General features: G+C 40.6%; 2 protein-coding genes across 3 annotated transcripts in view; one reads left to right on the plus strand and one right to left on the minus strand.

Annotated features, from left to right (window-relative positions):
- The window catches only part of ankha (ANKH inorganic pyrophosphate transport regulator a), a 28803-nt gene extending 27578 nt beyond the window's left edge, over positions 1-1225 (plus strand). For both annotated transcript variants that reach the window (XM_079805512.1, XM_079805513.1), the window contains exon 12: positions 114-1225. In XM_079805512.1, coding sequence (XP_079661638.1) covers positions 114-245 — 132 coding nt within the window. In that variant the 3' untranslated portion in view covers positions 246-1225. The remainder of the gene's footprint in view (positions 1-113) is intronic.
- On the minus strand, positions 1120-22749 carry LOC307119306 (uncharacterized protein). The gene is made up of 10 exons (XM_079805511.1): positions 22436-22749; positions 19278-20297; positions 18264-18440; positions 16862-17158; positions 16244-16329; positions 14627-14733; positions 12231-12374; positions 11515-11646; positions 2434-2703; positions 1120-2328 (listed from the first exon to the last, which is right to left on the minus strand). The coding sequence occupies exons 1-10, from the start codon at positions 22585-22587 to the stop codon at positions 2113-2115; spliced, it is 2601 nt and encodes an 866-aa protein (XP_079661637.1). The 5' UTR covers positions 22588-22749; the 3' UTR covers positions 1120-2112.
- Between the last annotated feature and the right edge of the window lie 534 nt (positions 22750-23283).

Raw genomic sequence — 23283 nt, forward strand, 5'->3', positions numbered from 1 at the left:
GGTCTGTTTGATGCAAATCAGGAGTATTATGGTCTCAATGGTTCTAGACTTTTAACATACTCGTGTTCAGTATCTATTCTGCAATATTTATTATTGACAATTTCCTTTTTCAGAAGAAAACCCCAGAAGCAGAAATGGTTGTGGAGGAGGATAACGCTTCCCCGATGACTGAAGTCACTTCTAGGGCAGAGTTGGATGTCATTGAAGAGGCTGAGACTGTGCGGACGGAAAGAGAAGATGAGTGAATCAAAGCATGGAAAGAAAGAGCAAGGGTGGATTACTGTATACGTGTTTTTCTTTCATTTGGAGATGGTGAAGCGGTGGATATCTGCAGCAGTGCAGTGTCTTGGATTTTTGACAACTAACTAATGTTTCTACATTTCTACAATCTCTGCCTTACCCCAGTGGAATGGTGATATTGTATGGGGTAGAATGAGCAGATTTGCATGTCTACATCAAATGCACTCCTGCACTTTTTGAACTGAGGCATATTTACAGACGTCTTCCAGAGTTCCTGTTCTACAGCCTGTGAACATTTTTGCCCTCACATCAGAAAATAAATCCTTGGAGAAAGAGTGCATTAAAAAACAGACTTGAAAGATGTTATCTGCTGAACTTTGACCCTCAGACATCCGTTTTCCTCTTGCATTGAGACGCACAATGACTAGTTACACTTTTGAGTGTATTATAACTTGCTTAAAAGGAATATATTTTACTGACTTGGGGCACAGACTAGATTTGATAGTATATTTCAATTGATTTATTTTTGTATTCACAGCACAAATGTTGTATACTTTGCAAACGTCACTATGGTGTTATAATACAGTAGACTATTTATTTGAGCTTTTGTGAACGTATGAACAGATAATTTCTGATCATGTCATCTGATCCAGTATTCTGTGCTGGGACCACATTATAGAATCTATTTTATTTAATTTTCTAGATATTAGCAATTTACTGTAAGCTTACTTCCAATGCCTCTGTCAAAATACTAAATGGAATGTCATTTTGAGAGTTTTTAGGGCCTGCTTTACTTTAGGTCCTTGTGTTACTCAGTGCTTGTGGCCTAACTAAATGACAGATCATAAGTCAGCGCACACAAATAAACTAAGCACATTATAAATGCATTAATGTGTTTATTAAACAAATGTTGGGCTAAAGCTGTTCTTTTTTGCATTTCTGCTTTGCATCTGTTTTGTGCGTATTAAAGCGAGAGGCTGAAGTGAGTCATAGAATATTTAATTCATATTTCCTCAAATGATCTCGTCTTCCAGTTCTTGAAAAAAGTAGCTTTTTACAACCAATACTGTATAACCTTTTGTATGTTTGGCAAGTACGTTATTCAGTGTTAACCTTCAGTGATAAATACAAAAATTCAGATGAGCAGGGAAAAAAGAACAAAAAGTGCAAGTAGTTTTTGCTCCACAATAAGCTGAATATTAAGATATCTTGAACTCTTCTTGACATCTGTGTGTTTCCCCAGCTGCCTGTTAACGTGATTTATGCACGTTATTGTTGCTTTCAGTGTCTGTTAAGAACATGTAAACATAACACAACATGATGGAAACATAAGTTATTCGGACTTTCTTGAGAGTCGAAGTGCTCTCAAATCAAAACCAGAATGGGAAACTTCAACTGTCACAATGTGTCCATTTATAAGTAGCAATGCTTTTAAAAATGACAGTCTCTAACAATAAATTTGACTAAGAACTTACAGTAAGTAGACCATAATCTCATTTCCATCCTTTTGAATTAAAATTCTCTAAAATTATTGTTGTAAACTCTTTAGTATTTTTTTTGTAACATTGACAATGTAATTCAACGCAATTTCCAACAGTGCATAATACAAACAAATATCACGGTTAAAGTAAAAAGGCAGTAAGGTTTTTCTTTTCCTTCTGAACCAGTGTTAATAATCACAGCATTTCCTGACGGGCAGATGTTCGTTCTGTGATTCATTTGGGGGGGAAAACCTGAGCACTTCTGCTTGCAATTTGATCTTGCTAGATTTGCTGTAAATTCCCTTCATTCATTGGATGACCAACAGATCATATCAGAAACAAAACATCATGCCACTTTGTAGATCAGATTTGTTCTCTGATGTCTCTGTTGTTAGGCCATCGTGATATCTTCTCTGTGCTGGTGTTGAACGGTCCTCCTAACAGGGACGTTATAATGGCGATCGTCCTCTGTGACGATACACACGCAGGGCCACTCCTGCTTGTGGTCATCTGGGTAATGTGACACAAACTCCTCTGTGTCAGTCATGTACAGACGGAAGGCTTGAATGGTGTGTTTTAAGGCATAGCCCAATAGAAACATCTCTACCTACAACACACAAAGAAAACACATTTAACTTCTATATTGGAAGCAAAAGTCTTCACATTAAACAGAGAGACAGAACTGTAAGTTTGTCAGTGTCACTGTACTTGCCTGTTCTACCCCTCCACTAAAGCCGATCTGGCTCAGGTGATTGGCCAGGAGGGTTTGGGGGTTTTCTGATGTGTCGCGGGCAAAAAGAAGCCAGCAGAACACAGGCACTTCTTGATCTGCCACCATGTTTTGATGAAGCTCAATAGCTTTGGCCAGCATCAGAAACTTGAGTGCTTCCATAAGACCATACTCCTCCTCTCCACCCTGAAACACACGCTCACACAGATTCTGCTTCTCCTCTGGGCTCTCACAGGCCGCTGCTGCCTGCCACTGAATAAACAACAAAGACAGACACAAATACATGAAAAGACAGAAATTATGAGGATGTTTTTATCTGATTAACCGCACAAAGTGCTTCTGAACTGAATTTCAGTAGGGGATTGTGTACTTTGAAGGCTGCGAGAATCAAGTACTCCAGAGAGTGTAATATATATATTTATATATACCTCTCCTTGAACTGTCACCTTATCGTGGTGGAGAGGTTTGAGTACCCGAATGATCCTGGGAGCTATGTTGTCTGGGGCTATATGCCCCTGGTAGGGTCTCCCAAGGCAAACAGGTCCTTGGTGACGGGGCAGACCAAGAACAGTTCACAAACCCTTATGTCCATAACCACACCAAGGACCGTGACGTCGCCCGGCATGGCGCAGCCGGGGCCCCACCCTGGAGCCAGGCCCGGGGTTGGGGCTCGTATGCGAGCGCCTGGTGGCCGGGCCTCCCCCCATGGGGTCCGGCCGGGCTCAGCCCGAAAGAGTGACGTGGGGCCGCCCTCCTGTGGGCTCACCACCTGCAGGAGGGAGCATAAGGGGCCGGTGCTTTGTGAATCGGGCAGCAGTCGACGGCGAGGCCCTCGACGACCCGATCTCTGGACACGGAATCTGGCTTTAGGGACGTGGAATGTCACCTCGTTGGCGGGGAAGGAGCCTGAGCTTGTGCGGGAGGTCAAGAGGTACCGACTAGAGATAGTCGGGCTCACCTCCACGCACAGCTTGGGCTCTGGAACCACACTTCTCGAGAGAGGCTGGACTCTCTACCACTCTGGAGTTGCCCATGGTGAGAGGCGGAGGGCTGGAGTGGGTTTGCTTATAGCCCCCCCAGCTCAGCCGCCACGTGTTGGAGTTCACCCCGGTGAACGAGAGGGTCGCTTCCCTGCGCCTTTGAGGGGATAGGTCTCTCACTGTCGTTTGTGCCTACGGCCCAAATGGCAGTGCGGAGTACCCGGCCCTCTTGGAGTCTCTGGGAGGGGTGCTGGAAAGTGCTCCGACTGGAGACTCCATCGTTCTACTGGGGGACTTGAACGCCCACGTGGGCAGTGACAGTGACACCTGGAGGGGCGTGATTGGGAGGAACGGCCCCCCTGATCTGAACCCAAGCTGTGTTCTGTTATTGGATTTCTGTGCTAGCCACGGTTTGTCCATAACGAACACCATGTTCAAGCATAAGGGTGTCCATCAGTGCACGTGGCACCAGGACACCCTAGGCCGGAGGTCGATGATCGACTTTGTGGTCGTGTCATCAGACCTTCGGCCATTTGTCTTGGACACTCGGGTGAAGAGAGGGGCGGAGCTGTCAACTGATCACCACCTGGTGGTGAGTTGGATCCGATGGCGGGGGAGGAAGCTGGACAGACCCGGCAGACCCAAACGTACTGTGAGGGTCTGTTGGGAACGCTTGGCCGAGCCCCCTGTCAGAGAGATCTTCAACTCCCACCTTCGGCAGAGCTTCGACCGGATCCCGAGGGAGTCTGGAGATATTGAGTCCGAGTGGACCATGTTCTCCACCTCCATTGTCTCTGCGGCCGCTCGGAGCTGTGGCCGTAAGGCCTCCGGTGCCTGTCGAGGCGGCAATCCCCGAACCCGGTGGTGGACACCGGAAGTAAGGGATGCCGTCAAGCTGAAGAAGGAGTCCTATCGGGCCTGGATGGCTTGTGGGACTCCGGAGGCAGCTGACCGGTACCGGCAGGCCAAGCGGACTGCAGCCCGGGTAGTCGTGGAGGGAAAAAATCGGGCCTGGGAGGAGTTTGGTGAGGCCATGGAGAAAGACTATCGGTCGGCCTCGAAGAGATTCTGGCAAACCGTTCGACGCCTCAGGAGGGGGAAGCAGTGCCCTACCAACACTGTTTACAGTGGAGATGGGCACCTGTTGACCTCAACTGGGGATATCGTCGGGCGGTGGAAGGAATACTTCGAGGATCTCCTCAATCCCACCGACATGTCTTCCGTTGAGGAAGCAGTGGCTGGGGACTCAGAGGTGGACTCATCCATCACCCGGGCTGAAGTCATCGAGGTGGTTAAAAAGCTCCTCTGTGGCAAGGCACCGGGGTTGGATGAGATCCGTCCAGAGTACCTCAAGTCTCTGGATGTTGTGGGGCTGTCTTGGCTGACACGCCTCTGCAACATCGCATGGCGGTCGGAAACAGTACCTCTGGACTGGCAGACCGGGGTGGTGGTCCCTCTTTTCAAGAAGGGGGACCGGAGAGTGTGTTCCAACTATAGGGGGATCACATTTCTCAGCCTCCCCGGGAAAGTCTATGCCAGGGTACTGGAGAGGAGAATTCGGCCGATAGTGGAACCTCGGATTCAGGAGGAACAGTGTGGTTTTCGTCCCGGTCGTGGAACACTGGACCAGCTCTATACCCTTTCCAGGGTGCTGGGGGGTTCATGGGAGTTTGCCCAACCAGTCCACATGTGTTTTGTGGATTTGGAGAAGGTTTTTGACTGTGTTCCCCGTGGCATTCTGTGGAGGGTGCTCTGTGAGTATAGGGTCGGCGGCCCCCTGCTTAGGGCTGTTCAGTCCCTGTACAACCAGAGCAGGAGCTTGGTCCGCATTGCCGGCAGTAAGTCAGACTTGTTCCCGGTGCATGTTGGACTCCGGCAGGGCTGCCCTTTGTCACCGGTTCTGTTCATAATTTTTATGGACAGAATTTCTAGGCGCAGCCAAGGGCCGGAGAGTGTCCGGTTTGGGGACCACACAATTTCGTCACTGCTTTTTGCGGATGATGTTGTCGTGTTGGCTTCCTCGAGCTAGGACCTTCAGCGTGCACTGGGACGGTTTGCGGCCGAGTGTGAAACGGCTGGGATGAGAATCAGCACCTCCAAGTCCGAGGCCATGGTTCTCAGTCGGAAAAGGGTGGCTTGCCCGCTTCAGGTGGGTGGAGAGTTCCTGCCTCAAGTGGAGGAGTTCAGGTATCTTGGGGTCTTCTTCACGAGTGAGTGAGGGAAGGATGGAACGGGAGATTGACAGACGGATCGGTGCAGCTTCTGCAGTAATGCGGTCGATGTACCGGTCTGTCGTGGTAAAGAAGGAGCTGAGCTGCAAGGCAAAGCTCTCGATTTACCGGTCAATCTACGTTCCTACTCTCACCTATGGTCATGAGCTGTGGGTCGTGACCGAAAGGACAAGATCCCGGATACAGGCGGCCGAAATGAGCTTTCTCCATAGGGTGGCTGGGCGCTCCCTTAGAGATAGGGTGAGGAGCTCGGTCACTCGGGAGGAACTCGGAGTAGAGCCGCTGCTCCTCCACATCGAGAGGAGCCAGCTGAGGTGGCTCGGGCATCTATTTCGGATGCTTCCTGGACGCCTTCCCAGGGAGGTGTTCCAGGCACGTCCCACCGGGAGGAGGCCCCGGGGAAGACCTAGGACACGCTGGAGGGACTATGTCTCCCGGCTGGCCTGGGAACGCCTCGGGGTTCCCCCGGAAGAGCTGGAGGAAGTGGCTAGAGAGAGGGAAGTCTGGGCGTCTCTGCTTAGACTGTTGCCCCCGCGATCCGGCCCCGGATAAGCAGAAGATGATGGATGGATGGATGGATATATATATATATATATATATATATATATATATATATATATATATATATATATATATATATATATATATATATATATATATATATATATATATATATATATATATATATATATATATATATATACATATTACACTGTGTCATTATTTATTTAACAAAAAACTAGGCCAAAATGGAAAAGCCGTGTTTGACAAACTAAGTGCACCATTATTGCTTCCATAGGAATTAAGGGGGTAAGTAGCAGTCAGGCGCTGCTTTGATTAATTGATATTTCGCTAGTGTGATCACCTGTATAAAAGCAGAAGTTTTGGCAGTTTGCTGGTCTGGAGCATCCAGATGTGTGTTAACACAATGCCAAGGAGGAACGACATCAGCAATGATCTTAGAGAAGCAATTGTTGCTGCCATCAATCTGAGAAGGGTTATACGGCCATTTCCAAACTATTTGAAGTCCATCATTCAACAATGAGGAAGAATATTCACATCACAAGTGCAAAACATTCAAGACAATTGCCAGTCTTCCCGGGAGTGGACGTCCCAGCAAATTCACCCCAAGGTCAGAACTACACCTCAGACTCTACAGCATGCAACGTTAACTGGCGGCCCGCGGGCCAAATCCGGCCCGCCAGAGATGTCCATCCGGTCCCCAGAATAATACTGAATTCAGTAATAGCCTTGTAAGAGGAAAAAGTTTAGGGCTGGTCCGAATACCATTTTTTGAGCTTCGAAGCATCGGAGAGAGGGGCTGAACATATTTTTATCTCTAATAAAGGCAGGAATCTGTGTCTGTATGTCCGTTTGCATTTTTATTATTTCGAGAACCGTTCATCCAATCGACTTCACAAGGGAGTGCAGTGTCGCATTTGGTGCAATAGTCTATAGAAGGACACACGAGACGCGACACATTCAGAATTAATAAACTTTTGGTAAACTACAGTCAGAACAGCGCGAGTGGGAAGCGGCGCACCTCACGCGGGCAGAGCTTATGCTTCGAGAACGGACACTGCACTAGTGATATAAAATGCACACACACAGGTCTGTTAAATTAAGCAATACTTTTAAGGTAGTCTAATATTTTTCTGACTAACAAATTGGCACAGTAAGGGTAGATTTTGTGTAAGAGTCCACTCTTCAAAATGCATCCCACTTTTTAATCCAAAACAACGAAAAAATAGGGAAAAAACTAAAAATCCTCCGTTGTTTGCAAGAGAGTTTTGAGTTAGCGTAATCAATCATGTCCATTTTCAATCATATATCGTCAATCATTGCGCCCATGGTTTTGTTGGATAAAGGCACTCGGTGCCCAGCCAATGCCTTTCCAACAAAGGTTTGATTGATGGACTTAGTAACCAATCAAAAGGCATTATCTTGCGCAGTTTACGTAAGTAGGCTTTGGTGAATACTGTTTGTGCGCTGGCTGCGCGTTCTCCATGGCGCAACTGCAGTGGAGCGCGCAGACTCTTACTGACTCTTATTATCAGCTAAATTAGCTTTTTACACTTTGTAATCTCTGTAAATAGTTGCTTTAGTTTTTCAGTAACTGTTTATCCATTATAATTAGTAGTTTATTGCAGTTTATTGCAGATTTATTTGAATGAAAAACTACTCTTTACAATAGCAAATGTTCTGAAATAAATGGCCTTTTTGAAATGACGCCTAGACTTTTCTTGACATAAAAGCTCACAGAAGCCACATTACTGAGAGAATCATCCTCATATTTGAATCATGACATGATTAGACATTCAGTTTTATATTTAAGTTATTTTCAGGCTCTTAACATTAAATTATAATATTTTTTTCCCTAAGTGAAAAAAAAAAAAAAAAAACGTGAGTCACTTACATGTATATTTACATGTATATTACTCTGTTCCCATATTACTTTGAGTTATTATGACTCTTGGGTAGCAATATTTCAAGTGTCTAGTTTAAAATAAGACCAGGTTTATGAATATAGACCATAGGGTTTAAGAGCTGCAGACATTTTCATTTGGGTATATCGTTTTCAAAGAATTCTCAAAAATGGGGCGCTTGTTAAGAGGTTAAATAAAGAAAAACGAAATTTAAATAAAGAAAAAATGAAATTTAAATAAAGAAAAAACTAAATTTAAATAAAGAAAAAACTAAATTTAAATAAAGAAAAAACTAAGTTTAAATAAAGAAAAACAACATTTAAATAAAGAAAAAAAGAAATTTAAATAAAGAAAAAACGAAATTTAAATAAAGAAAAACGAAATTAAGTTAAATTAAAAACGAGATTAATTTAGATTGATAATAACGGGTAAAAATGCTAATACATTTTGTTTCTATTATTCTATTTTCCACAATGTCAAAGCAACAAAACACAAGCTCCTGGTCTATACAAACTCCGCTGTTCTGCGCTCTAGCCAGAGAACACTCCCGTTGCTGGAACAAGAGTCGGTTCTATTTCTAGCATGCAGGCGTTTTCCGTGTGGCTCGAGCGCGCCTGAGACGCGTGTCTCAGTGTGCAAACTCCGACCTGTTAAATATGGGAGCCGAAATAAAAACGGACACGCCACGCAGATGAGACGCTCACGCAGCCAGTGTGTCGCCGGCCTTATTCAAGTGGGAATGAGAAGCGTTTCGCGGGGGATCCCAGATGTGCAAAAAAAAAAAAACGAATATTCGGGTCCCTTCCATATTTATTCATTTTTAAATCTAACGGGAAAAAAAGCCTTCTGAAAAATAGCTTGTGCCATAGCCTGCCTTCAGTCAAGAATGACGATAAACGCGTTGCTCTCATTGAACATCTTTTATCGTTTCACGTGCTCATTTTTTCACAAATGTCAAAATTTTCCTTGCCTGGGATTTGCGCACAATTGCGGTGTCTCAATAACAACCATCAACATAACAGAGAAGAACATGGTAATTGCAGGCCTTGCACATCAGCAAATAGTTCTAATGACAAATAAAAGCGACAGGCCTCAGTTTTATCTGGCCCTTACAGTGTCTGCAGAGAAAAATTCTGGCCCTTGGACAAATATAGTTGATGACCCCTGCTCTACAGGCTTCAGTTAACATGTTAAATGTTAAAGTTCATGACAGTACAATTAGAAAAAGACTGAACAAGTGTGGATTGTTTGGAGGAGAAAGCTTCTTCTCTCTAAAAAGAACATGGCAGCATGGCTTAGGTTTGCAAAGTTGCATCTGAACAAACCACAAGACTTCTGGGACAATGTCCTTTGGATAGACGAGACCAAAGTGGAGAAGTGGCAATAATACACGGTGCCAGTTTGGTGAAAACTGTCCATCACGCTGGTGGACGGTTGATGATTTTTGGCTTGTTTTGCAGCCACAAGACCTGGGCACCTTGCAGTCATTGAGTCAACCATGAACTCTTCTGCATACTAAAGTATTCTAGAGTCAAATATGAGGCCATCTGTCCGACAGCTAAAGCTGGGCCGAAATTGGATCATGCAACAGGACAATGATTCCAAGCACACCAGCAAATCTACAACAGAATGGCTGAAAAAGAAAAGAATGAAGGTGTTGCACAGGCCCAGTCAAAGTCCAGACCTCAACCCCATTGAAATTCTGTGGCGGGACCTTATGAGAGCTGTGCATAAACAAATGCCCGCAAACCTCAATGAACTGAAGCAATGTTGTAAAGAAAAGAGGGCCCAAAATTCCTCCAGAACGATGTGAGACTGATACTGTCATGAAAACGATTCCTTCAACTTATTGCTGCTAAAGGTGGCTCTACAAGCAATTGAATCATAGGATGTACTTAGTTTTCCACCCAATGCTTTAGCATTTTGGCTTTATTTTTGTTAAATAACACTGTGTAATATGTCATTTGTTGATGCTCATCTGAGGTTGCATTTACTTAATTTTAAGACCTGCTAACGACCAGAACATTTTTATTATGTTCTGATGCATAAAACCATAAAATTTATGGAACTTTAATGACATCCCATTCTTAATCCGTAGGGTTTAATATGGAGTTGGCCCACCCTTTGCAGCTATAACTGTTTTGGGAAGGCTTTCCACAAGGTTTAGGTGTGTGTTTATGAGTATTTTTGAACATTCTTCTAGAAGCGCATTTGTGAGGTCAGGCACTGATGTTGGACGAGAAGGCCTGGCTTGCAGTTTCTTCTCTAATTCATCCCAAAGGTGTTCTATCGGGTTGAGGTCAGGACTCTGTGCAGGCCAGTCAAGTTCCTCCACACCAAACTCGCTCATCCATGTCTTTATAAACCTTTCTTTTAAGCACTAGCGCGCAGTCATGTTAGAACAGGAAGGGGCCATTCCCAAACTGTTCCCACAAAATTGTCCAAAATGTCTTGGTATGCTGAAGCATTAAGAGTTCCTTTCACTGGAACTAAGGGGCCAAGTCCAAACATTGAAAAACTACCCCACACCATAATCCCCCCTCCACCAAACTTTCCACTTGGCACAATGTAGTCTTGTTCTCCTGGCAACCACCAAACCCAGACTCGTCCATCGGATTGCCAGACAGAGAAGTGTGATTCGTCACTCCAGAGAACACGTCTCCACTGCTCTAGAGTCCAGTGGTGGCGTGCTTTTCACCACTGCATCCGAACACTTTGCATTGCACTTGGTGATGTAAGGCTTGGATGTAGCTGCTCGGCCATGGAAACCCATTCCATGAAGCTCTCTACGCACTGTTCTTGAGCTAATCTGAAGGCCTGATTTGGAGGTCTGTAGCTATTGACTCTACAGAAAGTGGGCGACTTCTGCGCCCTGTGCGCCTCAGCATGCGCTGACCCCGCTCTGTGATTACGTGGCCCACCATTTCATGGCTGAGTTGTTGTTGTTTCCCAATTGCTTCCACTTTGTTATAATACCACTAACAGTTGACCATGGAATATAAGTAGTGAGGAAATTTGGACTTAATGCACAGGTGGCAACCTATCACACGGTCCCACTGTTGAATTCACTGAGCTCCTGAGAGCGACCTATTCTTTCATAAATGTTTGTAGAAGCAGTCTGCATGCCTAGGTGCTTGATTTTATACACCTTTGGCCATGGAAGTCACAGGAATAAATTGCATTTTAAACAACAACAAAAAAATACTCAAATAGAAAAGAGTTATTTAAAATTGTAAAAAAAAAAAAAAAAAAAAAAAATTCCCCACTGTTCCACTGTGGTCATACTTGCTGATTATCAGTTACTCAAAGACATTTGATTAGCAGCACCTGACTGCTACTTACATCTTAATTCCTATGAAAGCAGTAAGTATATATACACATACACATTTTATGCTTGAATATAATGTTTTAATAACAAAGATTCACCTTTTTCTTAAGGAGATCCAAATAGTATTTCAATCTCTCCACAGAGTCCTCCTTCTCACTTGCCCACTTGCATTCTGGGGGAAACACCCATCCACCAATCAAATGCTCCCGAGCTTCAATCTTTTCTGGCAACTGTGAGAATAACCAGCAGCTGTTAATATGAGCTAAGCATCACATAAAGTGTTATCTTATAAACCCTAGTCCAGGTAGAGGGCATATGTAATCTGAAACAAATCAAAACGTAAATCATGTTTTTAGTTAAGAGGAAAGTTTGCCAATTTTCAACCAGCTTTGTATGTTTTGTATTTTACAATGTCGGTACAGTAAATGTAAATGAATTATGTACTCTTTCTCCATGTTACCTGCACCCACATCACCTGGTTTATTTGTCAGCCAAGTCTGCCGGATGCATATGAAACATTAGAAAGCTCCAGGGCTTTTGTTAGTTTTAAACTACAGATTGTACTTTAGCATTTTTGTATTCCTGCCAATAGACAGTCAGATCAAGCCCAGAGCATTATGGGTGTTGAAACATCCCTACTTTTGTTAACACCACAGCCCTTTTTTCTCTAGTCATGTAGCACCGATTTAAAGATGAAAAAAAAAACATCTTCTACCGCATAGATAGCCAGGTTTTAATAAGCCCATCTTGCCAGCAGTGAAATAGCCATTTAATGGCTATCTACCCAGACTGAGCTATAGAAGGGTCTCCTCACCAATAGAAAGCCTTCATCCTGTACCCAGGTGGGCATGTTTGTGCTGGTCGCCAGCACCTGGTACAGCGTGGCACGGAGAGCACAGTAATTATCCCCCCTGACTCTCCTCAGACCGCTGAAGCTATGGGACATCTCACTGTAGCCCTGAAACAAACACACTAAAGTGAGTCACACTTCTACAATGAGCACAGACAAGTCAAACTAGAGTACAGTGGCCCCAAAAAGCATTTGGACACTTTAAGTACACTTAAAACTTAAAGGGTTAGTTCACCCAAAAATTAAATTAGCCCATGATTTACTCACCCTCGTCCTAGGTGTATATGACATTCTTCTTTCGGAAGAATAAAATCAGAGTTATATTAAAAAGGTCCTGGCTAATCCAAGCATTATAATGGCAGTGAATTTTTGCATCGTTTTTGAAGTCCATAAAAGTACATATGTCAGTCATTTAACTGCTCCACACAGCTCTGGGGGGTTAAAAAAGGCCTTCTGAAGCGTATCGATGCATTTGTGTAAATATGCATATATCCATATTTAAAACTATAGAGTAAATTATCGAACTTTCTCGCTGATCGCCTTCCGTATTCATCTTACGGAAAAAGTGTAGTGCCTCTCGCAGTTCAAAATGCAGTACGATATTGCATACCAGTTACTCTCGACAGACGTAGTGTAAGCAATTTGAACTGCGAGAGGTACTAAACTTTTTCCGTAAGTTGAATCCTCTGTGGAAACCCAATTCAGACTATTTAGGAAACGCTCACGCTCCCTGCAGTCTACCAGAATATGTCGATTCCCCCTTATTAGCTGATAATTCTGGTTATATGGACACATTTCTACCGTAACTCTGCTCTCTGAGAAAACCTCAGACTGAAATCTACATAGATCTATTGATGTAACGAGGAACGCATTACAAGTAACGTGCATTACTTAATCAAATTACTTTTTTGATGTAACAAGTAAAGTAATGCATTACAAGTAACGTACATTTACTTAATCAGACTACTTTTTGATGTAACTGCAAATTACATTCTAATAACACAAATTCATTTATTTACAGCCAAAAAAGTATTTTCAAGAACAACAGTCACAGTAATAGTATGAATTGTAGCTGAAATATAGCTAGGGATACATGATGTCCAATTTAGTAATCAGAATTCCCTCCCAAAATCAATCCTTGGAAAATTAACAATGATATGAATCCATGGATGATATTCTGGAGCAACTTGGCCATCTTGGTTTGGAGGAAAAAACCTTCCACATACAACGGCTTGCAACTTAGTGGCAATGTGCAGGATGAAGCACTTAGTATCCACTGTAGAAATTGTGCAGCTATGCCATTAAAATCCATGCACATGCAAGAAAATGCTTTTTGAATAGCTGTCCACTGTAGAGACCTCTAGGCGTGAAAGGGTTAAAGCAAAATACCAAACCAAATTTCATCTATTTAAAATATCGCCACCTTGGAATTATAAGGTTCTATCTGCATTCTGACTAGTGGTGTCAACAATAATCGATTCGGCAATGCATCGCAATGCGGGGCATGCACGATTCAGCATCGATGCGGCTAAGTGCCATAATCGATTATGTCATCGTTTATTTTCTGGCCTTGAGTTGGACAATAAAGTTGTGAAGTTTCAATTACTTCCGGGGTCACAACAACAACAACAATCAAGATGGCTGAGGCGGAGGGAGATGACTGATTAATTAAAACACTTATGTTCACTGCTGGAAAAAGTTGGCTGTTATTATTGCTCTATTTAATTTCAAATGGTTTTAAAGCAGAGAAGAGAAACATTTCTCATTCAAAGCACTGAAAGCAGTGATTTATGTTTTCTTTTTCAGGTTTGAAAATGCCATATCCAATACCCTGTACCATTCAATTTTATTTTATTTAATTGACATTTATGTCAAAGATACAGGAGAGTGATAATACACACATAGCCAATAAAATCTGTTGTTCAATATCTGACTGCTTGTATTGCCTTATGACTGATTAAAAATTTGCCTTGTTGTGTGCAGTAGAATTTTGATGCATCGCAATGCATCGTAGAATCGAATTGAATCGAATCGTTACCTGGTGAATCGTAATCGAATCGAATTGTGAGGGCAGTCCCAATGCACACCCCTAATTCTGACTGGTTTGGAGATATTGAGCTTTAAAGTTTTTTGCATTCCATTTGACTGTGTAGAAAGAATCTTTTTATTTTCTAAATAAAAAGTTCCAAAAAACTTAACTTAAAAAACAACATCACATAATGTAAAGAAGTTGTCACAGAATAAGAATATGTGAATAACTAAATTTTGACAAAAATGTCAGATAGAACCTTATAATTCCAAGGGGACGATATAGGATACATTAAAGCACAACATTTCACGAAACAAGTTAGTTAGGTCACCTTTCTGATGAGAGTGCTTTTTGTCGTATTCCCCTTCCATTCTTGCTCACTGTAGGCCAGTATGTCCACAGCTGGTGCTAAGCTACATCTGGGCTCTACACCAGGAACTAGACAAGAAGAAAAACACATAAATATCCAATGAGATGGACGCAGAAAACCTTTAGACCAGTATCTTTCAAAAACAAAAGGTCACATTCAGCCCAGTCACATTTTCACAGTGATAATAACACATTTGATTGTCTCTAATAGTGTTGTAGTACTGGAGACCGGTCTTAAGACCATTTTTTGATGGCCTCCGCATTTGTACTCTTGTTTCAAGCCCGGTCAAGACCACAACTGCTGGGATATTACTAAATTGCCAGTGCATTGCCTGATTTAAAACTTAAATTAAAACTTACTGCTTCAGATGCAATCAATAACTTATTTCTAAGTTGATTTATTTATTGGGCCGATTCAGAAATTGTAGTTATAAGGAGATATAATTAACCAATATCCCAAGAGCAAGAGAGCTGTTTCCACAAATTTGAGTGTGACTGCAAACATGATATTTCTTTAACAAACAATCAATAATTTTTTTTATCCTCAACATTATTTATGCATTTGTAATTTACCAATTCAGATACATCTTCTGCATCACCTCTGTAATGCAAAGATGAATTTTGTTGTTAATGATTTCAGTTGATTAGTAACAGCTCAATATAGTGTCTTATTCTAATTGTATGTATTATAAGTCATTTACTATAAGTTATAAGTCATTTCTCAGGTGGTAATGTGGATCTATATGAATTTAAGGAGTGCTTGTCTGGTCTTGGTCTTGAATCGGTCTGGTCCTGCCTTGGTCTTATCTTGGTCAATACTAAAGAAGTCTGGCCTTAATAACACTATCCAGAACATTTATAGACCAATATCAAATCTCCCATTCGTTGCCAAATTACTCGAGAAGGTAGTTGTCGCACAACTGCAGTCACCTCTAGAGAAAAATAATCTTTTTGAACCACTTCAATCTGGTATTCGTCCCTATCACAGCACAGAAACAGCACTTTTAAAAGTGCAAAATGATCTCCATCTGGTTTCTGATTCTGGTGCACACAGTATCCTGGTTCTTCTCGATCTCAGTGTAGCATTTGGCACTGTGTGCCACTCTACGCTTCTTTCTCGACTATCTGCAATAGGCATCATTGGTGCTGCTCTTCAGTGTTTAATTTTATATCTATCAGATAGACAGCAATTTGTTAGGATAGGTAAGGATCGATCCCGTACCATTACTATCTGTCATGGTGTACCTCAAGGTTTTGTACTTGGTCCTCTTTTATTTCTCATTTATGTGTTGCCACTAGGTCAGATAATCAGATGGCATGGTCTCAACTTTCATAGTTACGCTGATGATATTCAAATTTATTTCACGGTTAAACCCAACTCAGCTTGTCTACCCGCTTCTGTTAATTCTTGCCTGCAGGAACTTAAAACCTGGATGACTGATAACTACTCTTTACTAAAACAGTAGTCTCTAATACATTTCCTTGACTGTAATGCTAGTGGCTGGTGGATGCATATAATCACTGATATTAATGCTCTAGAAGAGATATACCGTGACATAAACAAGTGAATCTTTAATACTTGTGAGCTCTAGCAGTGGTTTGGATGGCTTGTTATTTCTGGCTCCCATTTCAATGTCCTCAGCTCCCAGATACAGGTCAGCACTCCTATAATAGAAAGAGGAACTATCATGCATATGATATTCACAATGATAAGCAGTCATGAGGTGTCTATAGAGCTATATCAAAGAACAACATGTACAACTCACATCAAGATGATAATGATTCATATTGAAGGGAAAGTTCAACTGTCTGGATTTAAAGAAGCTTTGTCATGATTTTTAAGTTCTTTTAAATCAGTTGTTCACATACTGTATGTGAAAGTCCCTCATACACTATTATAAATCAGATAGCGTTTAATCTTTGTTAAGATACACAACAGAGTACAAACACATTTTCATATAATAGAAGCTGATTGCCAACTTTAGTCTAGACACATGAACTAGTTACATTTTTTAATTAAAACTTGGGCCCCAGTCCCTGCTGCTTAAAACACCCCCACAGCATGATGCTGTTACCACCACACTTTACTGTTGGGATGGTATTTTGCAGGTGATGATTATACATTATATATATGAATATATATGCTTTCCAAACTAAAGGTATTGCTGGAAAAACTGAATTCAAGAATGACACATACTCATCCAGTGGCTCTTGCACTTCCTCCACGCTCTCTTCTGTCTCTTTTTGAGGTATCAGCTTCATCTCTACCGTGCCACTGCTGAAAATGATCGATTCTTTTTGGATGTTGGAAGTGTCTTCTTTTCCTTCATTTTCCTGGACAACACTAGCTTCCTCTTCGTGTTTTTCCTCTACCTCTTCTCCTTGTTGAGGTCCAGTCTCAGGAACACCTTTTACAACTTCCTCCAATAGGGTTGCATCTCTCACCACAGTAACCTCACCTTTGGCCTCAGTGTTTTCTACAGCAACAGAATCACTGTTAACGGGAAATGGTTGAGTGGTTATTGGGCAATTCGGACAAAGATGACACAATTTGGTGTCTCACTACTTTTTAAAAAGTAGTTTGAGGCATGTTTTATGCATATATTTTAAATGGCATTTTCTTTTATGTACTTTTTATCATTATGTTATGCTTTTTCATGGTCATAAATTACATTAAGACCCAAAATATTGCAAATATCAGTGCCTAAAGTACTACACTTCAGTTCAAGATTTTTTTCATGTTTGGGAAAGAAGTCTCATAAGTTCACCAAGGCTCTACTTATTCAAAAATACAGTCAAACAGTATTGCTGTGAAATATTATTGTTATAATGTAAAACAGGTGTTTTCTTTGTAATTTATTTTAAAATGTATTTTTGTATTTGGGAAGACTCAGCAGCCATTACTCCAGTCTTCAGTGTTTGTTCTAATATTTGATTATATATATATATATATATATATATATATATATATATATATATATATATATATATATATATATATATATGTATAAACATTACACATGTACCTAAGTGTAATAATAATAAAAAAAAATCAGTGAGCAAAAAAAGAGGAACTATTCACAGTCTAAATCTGGCCATTTCATAGCCTTAAACTAAGTCAAGGGTCACTATAATCTACAATCTTAAAAACATGTTCCCACTATAAGAATGAAAGGAATGCTGTTCAGACAACAATTGTCTTGAGGAATTGCAAACACCTGATAAACACTGCTGAGACCTGATATATCATGCAGCCTAATCACACATTAAAACATCATACAAACATTATTACCCACAAGAAGACAAGGCCATGAATATAACACATTTATTGTGTTAAAATGAACAGTCCCTCAAAAATCTGATTTCTGCAAGTAATGTTGACACAATATCTCTAGTCTACACTGATCCTAGTGTTTGTACTAAATTGTCAGTTGTTTGGCTTGGCGTGACATATAAACTATCAATTCATCATTGCTATTATGACTGATGTGATTATACTACAAACTAATAACTGCACTTAGTCACGGAACATTTTTATGAACTCATGAGAGTTTTGTGCCATCTATTGGTAATAATAGTGAACAGCAGGAAGTACTAACCTCATTGGCTCAGTGGCGCTGTTTTTTTCAATGGGGCTTGATGCCACTGAGGCACATGTGGAGTCCAGGCCATTCTGAGTGGGTTCTGTAGCCTCATGCTCTTGCTCTACAACCTTTTCACTCTTTTCTAGATCTGTCATAACGTCTGTGACTTCAGGTTTGTTCACCTCAATAGTGCTGTAATAGAATAGAATCCACAGGGATGAACCAGGGTTATTATAATTAACTAAAACTAAAACCATGAAGAAGAAAAAAAACTTGATATAAAACAAACATTAACTGAAATCTTAAACTTTTAGTTTTTTATTTCAGCTAGTTGCCAGTGTAACATTTGTGATGTATGAAAATAACTGAAAAAAACAAAAAATAAATAAAAAAATATTAATTAAAAACTATCATAGTATTTCAATGATACTAAAATAACTGGGGTGAACTGTAAAACCAAAATCTTATATCACGAGAGAGTAATTTTATTTCATTATGACAATATATATAATTGATAATATATATATTGATATTGTTACCGTGAAATAAATTATATATATTCACAAAATAGTTCAATTTCTTAAATTTTGTCTTCTTAATCTTATTTTCAGCAAAAATAACTATTTCACAATTCTTGATATCAATTTTAATATTACAGCAAAAACTAATACTAGTCTAACTAATGTAAGAAAATGTTTTCACGCTTACTGAAGACAAGTAAACATTAAAAAAAATTAATAAGAACAACAAAATGTATTATTCATACGAGAACCAAATTCAGTTCTCTTTCACATCTTACTATGGTTAAAAATAGCTTGAATTTTTAAATGGCAATTTAAATGCATGCAAAAGATAAACTTTCATGACAATGCAGTAGTGCAATGTCGTGTGATCTAAAATTTTGTTTGTCAAATTTCTGCAGTTTATCATGGCTACCAGTATATCGCCCACCCCTACTATGGACAATCAATTCCAGATGCATAGGAAAATGTATTCCCAATTTTATTACATTTTTAATGAATTAATTACCTGTCAGTTTGTGTAGAGGGCTTAGGTGGCAGTTGCTCTTGACACTCAGTTTCCAAGGCTTCTTCCTCTGGTTTCTGGACTATGCCTTCTTCTTGAGGCAGCTTTTCCACAACTATGACATCAGCATGTTTTTCCTTCACTACATCGTTTTCAATGCCAGGAGAGAGTGCATTGGTAATATCCATACTTGGAGAAGAAACTTCTTGTGCATGTTCCTGAGTTTGAGAAGCTTCAGATGTTTCTTGCTTCTGTCCAACCATCTCAGAATGGGTATCCTCTGAACGTTTCTCCTCCACTTCAGCTGTTGGCTCAGTGATGGGTTCCACTTCAGCTACGCTTTTCCCAGTAACATCCGACTCATTCAACTGACCTAAAATGCATGAGTCAGGTTCTGTGTTGTTGCTGTCCATCAATGAAATATCCCCAGTGTCATTGAGATCAGCCTTTTCAGTGGTGTCATCTAGAGGCAGTTCATCAGTTTGGATCCTTTCCTTCTCATCTGCAATCATCTCCACTTGTATTTCTAGCTCTGGTTCAGAGAAGTTCTTCTCAGCTTCTACCTGAGTAAGCACAGTTACCTCCTGAACAGGTGCTTCCTTAACAGGTGTCTCCTCAGCAGGTGCGACTGTTGAGTCTGAACTTGTTGCGGTGGCACCTGCATCATCTGTCAGAGCAGCTGCGACGTCTACCTTTTCAATTGATCCATGCTGAGCCTCTATCTCCCCTTTCACTGAGGCAACGATCTCGGCAGGTGCTTCGACTGAATCTAGAGGTGCTTCTGAGACTTCAGCTGCAATGTTTTGGATTTCTTCAGTATCTTCAGTCTTCGTTTTTGGTGTTTCTTTAGCTAAGATTATAGCTTCTTTTGGAGCCATTTCTTCAGTGGCAAGAGAGACTTCAGTGTGTAATATTGATATTGTTGTAGAGTAAGAGCTCTGTGCTTTAGGAATTTGAGCCTCTGTATTTGGCTGCTTGGTTATAATCAATTCATCCAGCTTTTTTGTTTCTTCTTCTACATGCCTGTTAATTTGAAATGCATTTAAGTTAAATGTGGATGTTATGGGGAAAACAACATGAAAAACAGGATTGACTGGTTTGATGTACCACTCAAACTTTCACAACACAAAGCTCTCTCCAGACCATCTATGAAAAATAAGATAAAAAAACGAACCGCAAAAGTAAATAATTCAGAAATTGTCGTAATACTGACATCAGTATTATGAGGACATAACCATGAGACTGTGTGTGTTTACATGTCTTCTTTTTATTCATTTTGGCTAAAGATGGAATGGAACGGACATGGAAACCCTGGACATTCACTATAGAGATGCATCAGTCAACCAGCCGTAAATCAGAACGGGACGTTTTTTTTGGGGCCGATCTCTGTACAGGACCTAAACTGCATTGCAATAATTTCCCAAAATGTCAATTGAATGGAAACATTACAAACTCTGTAAACAGGGTGTTAACAAAGGCTAGATGCGGGACATGCTGAAGACAGATGCAAAGAGAAGAGGAGAATATTTAAGAACAGATTATTTATTTATTGCTCCTTAACTTGGTCCATCTTTGTTTATACTTTATGTCTCAAGTGGAAATGCGTATGAAAAAATGCTATGCTATCACATTTTTTACCTGAGGGAGGGGTTCTAGCAGACCAATCACAGCGCTTGCAGTCTGCGTAGAATGAACGCGTTGTTAAATTTTTGGAGAGGTGCAAGTCTGCGCCATATGCTACACATACTGTGGCCTACGAAGTAGCTACGGCGTAGGTTCAACGCAGAAGTATAAATCAGCCTTCAGGGTGCTTCTCAATCAGCTCCCTAGCTTCCAAGGTTGTGAATCAGTATATCGTTTACATGAATTTGGGGACTGGTAAGGACAGTAAAGACCCTGGCTCACTACACATTGGGACACATGAGAACACCTGACAAGAGATCAGAGACCATTCCTCCATACAGAATCTCTCCAGATCCTTCAGGATCCTTTTTGGTCTTCTTCTTTTCAGTTCAGCCTACTTTTCTACAGGGTCCAGGTCAGGGGACTGGGACGGCCATGGCAGAAGCTTCATTTTGTGCTCAGTGACACATTTTTGTGTTGATTTTTGTTTTGGATCATTGCCCACAACATTAAAGATCCAGCAGTATATTTAACCGTGAACGTGGGATTCTTTTTGTCACTGTTTGTACCAAACCCATCTGGTGGGTGAAAAGCTCTTGCTGCCAAAAAGCTCTTTTTTTAGTTTAATCTGACCATAGAATCTGGTCCCGTTAGTGTCTGACCACTGAATATGCTGGAGTTTGTTTTTGGTTGAGCAAGGAGGATTTTTCTTGAAACCCTCCCAAACAAGGACTTGATTACTGTATTGTATAGGTTTCCACGAGTTCAAGATAAATCCTTACATCTTACTACTGAAGCTGTCAGTTTGCTACGTTTCAAATAATTAAGCAGCCAGCACAAACTATGCAAAAAGTGGCATTGTGGGACTTTCTAGGGAGTTAATGTTTCAGTGCACTGGAAGGATTTCGCAATTGAGACATCCCTTAAATGGCCAACTGATCAGTGCCCTGATTACTGAACTAGGGAGCTGATAAAAATACTATATCGCTGCTGTTCCATAAGCGCCACCTACTGTCAGAAAGTGAATTTGTATTTTCATTCAGTCTTTCTGCTGTTTTTGTTTTGCGCAGCATAATTTCACAAAGCTAAAGTCAGACCATGCCTTTTTTTGCTTAAAATTTTGACATTATAGAATCTAATTGAAATTCAAAAACAACTGCTCATGCTACATGTGTTTAGCATAGTTGTTTGCATTGTGATTCAAAGGCAGTGGTTGCCTCTAATTTCAAATAGCTAGAGATATATATATATTGTTTTAGACCAGTTTGGCCTTTAACAGAGCAAATAAGCAACAAATAAATTTTCCAAATAAACCAGCAAACAGTATTGGAAAAGGCCCATTTGCTTGTTAAAAAAAAAAAAAACGCATTGGAATCGATTATTAGTGCATCCCTAGCCATCACTCGGATATATGTCACAAACAATAGGGAAGAAAATAGTGCAATTTCTGTTTGATGTCGACTTTTAAGAAAGGAAGATTGTTACACCTAAAAATTTAATAAATAAGATAAAAATTCTAAAAGTAAAAAGGACTTTACCTGTGCTCCTCATCTGAAGTTGGACTGGTGCCAGTTTCTGTTCCTGCTCTAGTTGATGTCTTTGATTCAGAGCTGTGCAGTAAACCTTTAGTCTCATCCTCTGTATGGTCACATGGGTTTTTTTGTCCACAACAGTCCCAACTGTTCCCCATGTTGGCACAGGATACAGGTATAGCTTTGAATAAATCCACTTTTCTGGGTTTAAGTTCTGACTGAAGAATATGCAGTTATCAAGTGCAAGCTGCTTCCACTTCCAGAGCGCTAGCCATATACAAATATTATTTCTCCAGACAAGATCTTACATGTCTCGTACCAATGCATTTGAGCAGTGTCTGTAAATAAAGTATATCTGTAAGACTAGTCCAGCTACAGGAGCTGACCGTAAACTCCACTTCTAGGTATCTGGTCATCTGTTCAAACCTGCAGATTAAAAACAAACACAAAGTCCCAAATGAGTTTTAAACAAGCCATTTCTTTATGTAAAGATACAGGTTCAGCATGAAAATCAGTTGTTAATATTCAGAAGATTTTGGTTAGAACATATTTACCATGGTAACCACAGTTTCTACCAAAATGCCATAATAAATAATGTTTTATTGTAAAACTGTTTTAACATGGTTAAGCCACCATCACAGTCATACAAAATGTAACTTAAGATGATAAGACTCTGAAAGCATCTTACATTAATGTGATCTTATTAATAAATTGTAATATTGTAACTATACAGTAATAAAAATAAAAAGATCAAAAGGACGAACAATGCACATGGAAAATGTTTGGTTTTGTAACAGTTTCCATGTGAAATCAGTGTGAACATGTGTTTGTTTTTATAGCTATTTATAGTGATG

This window comes from Gobio gobio (genome assembly GCF_949357685.1).
Source record: "Gobio gobio genome assembly, chromosome: 23".
NCBI classification, from domain to species: domain Eukaryota; kingdom Metazoa; phylum Chordata; class Actinopteri; order Cypriniformes; family Gobionidae; genus Gobio; species Gobio gobio.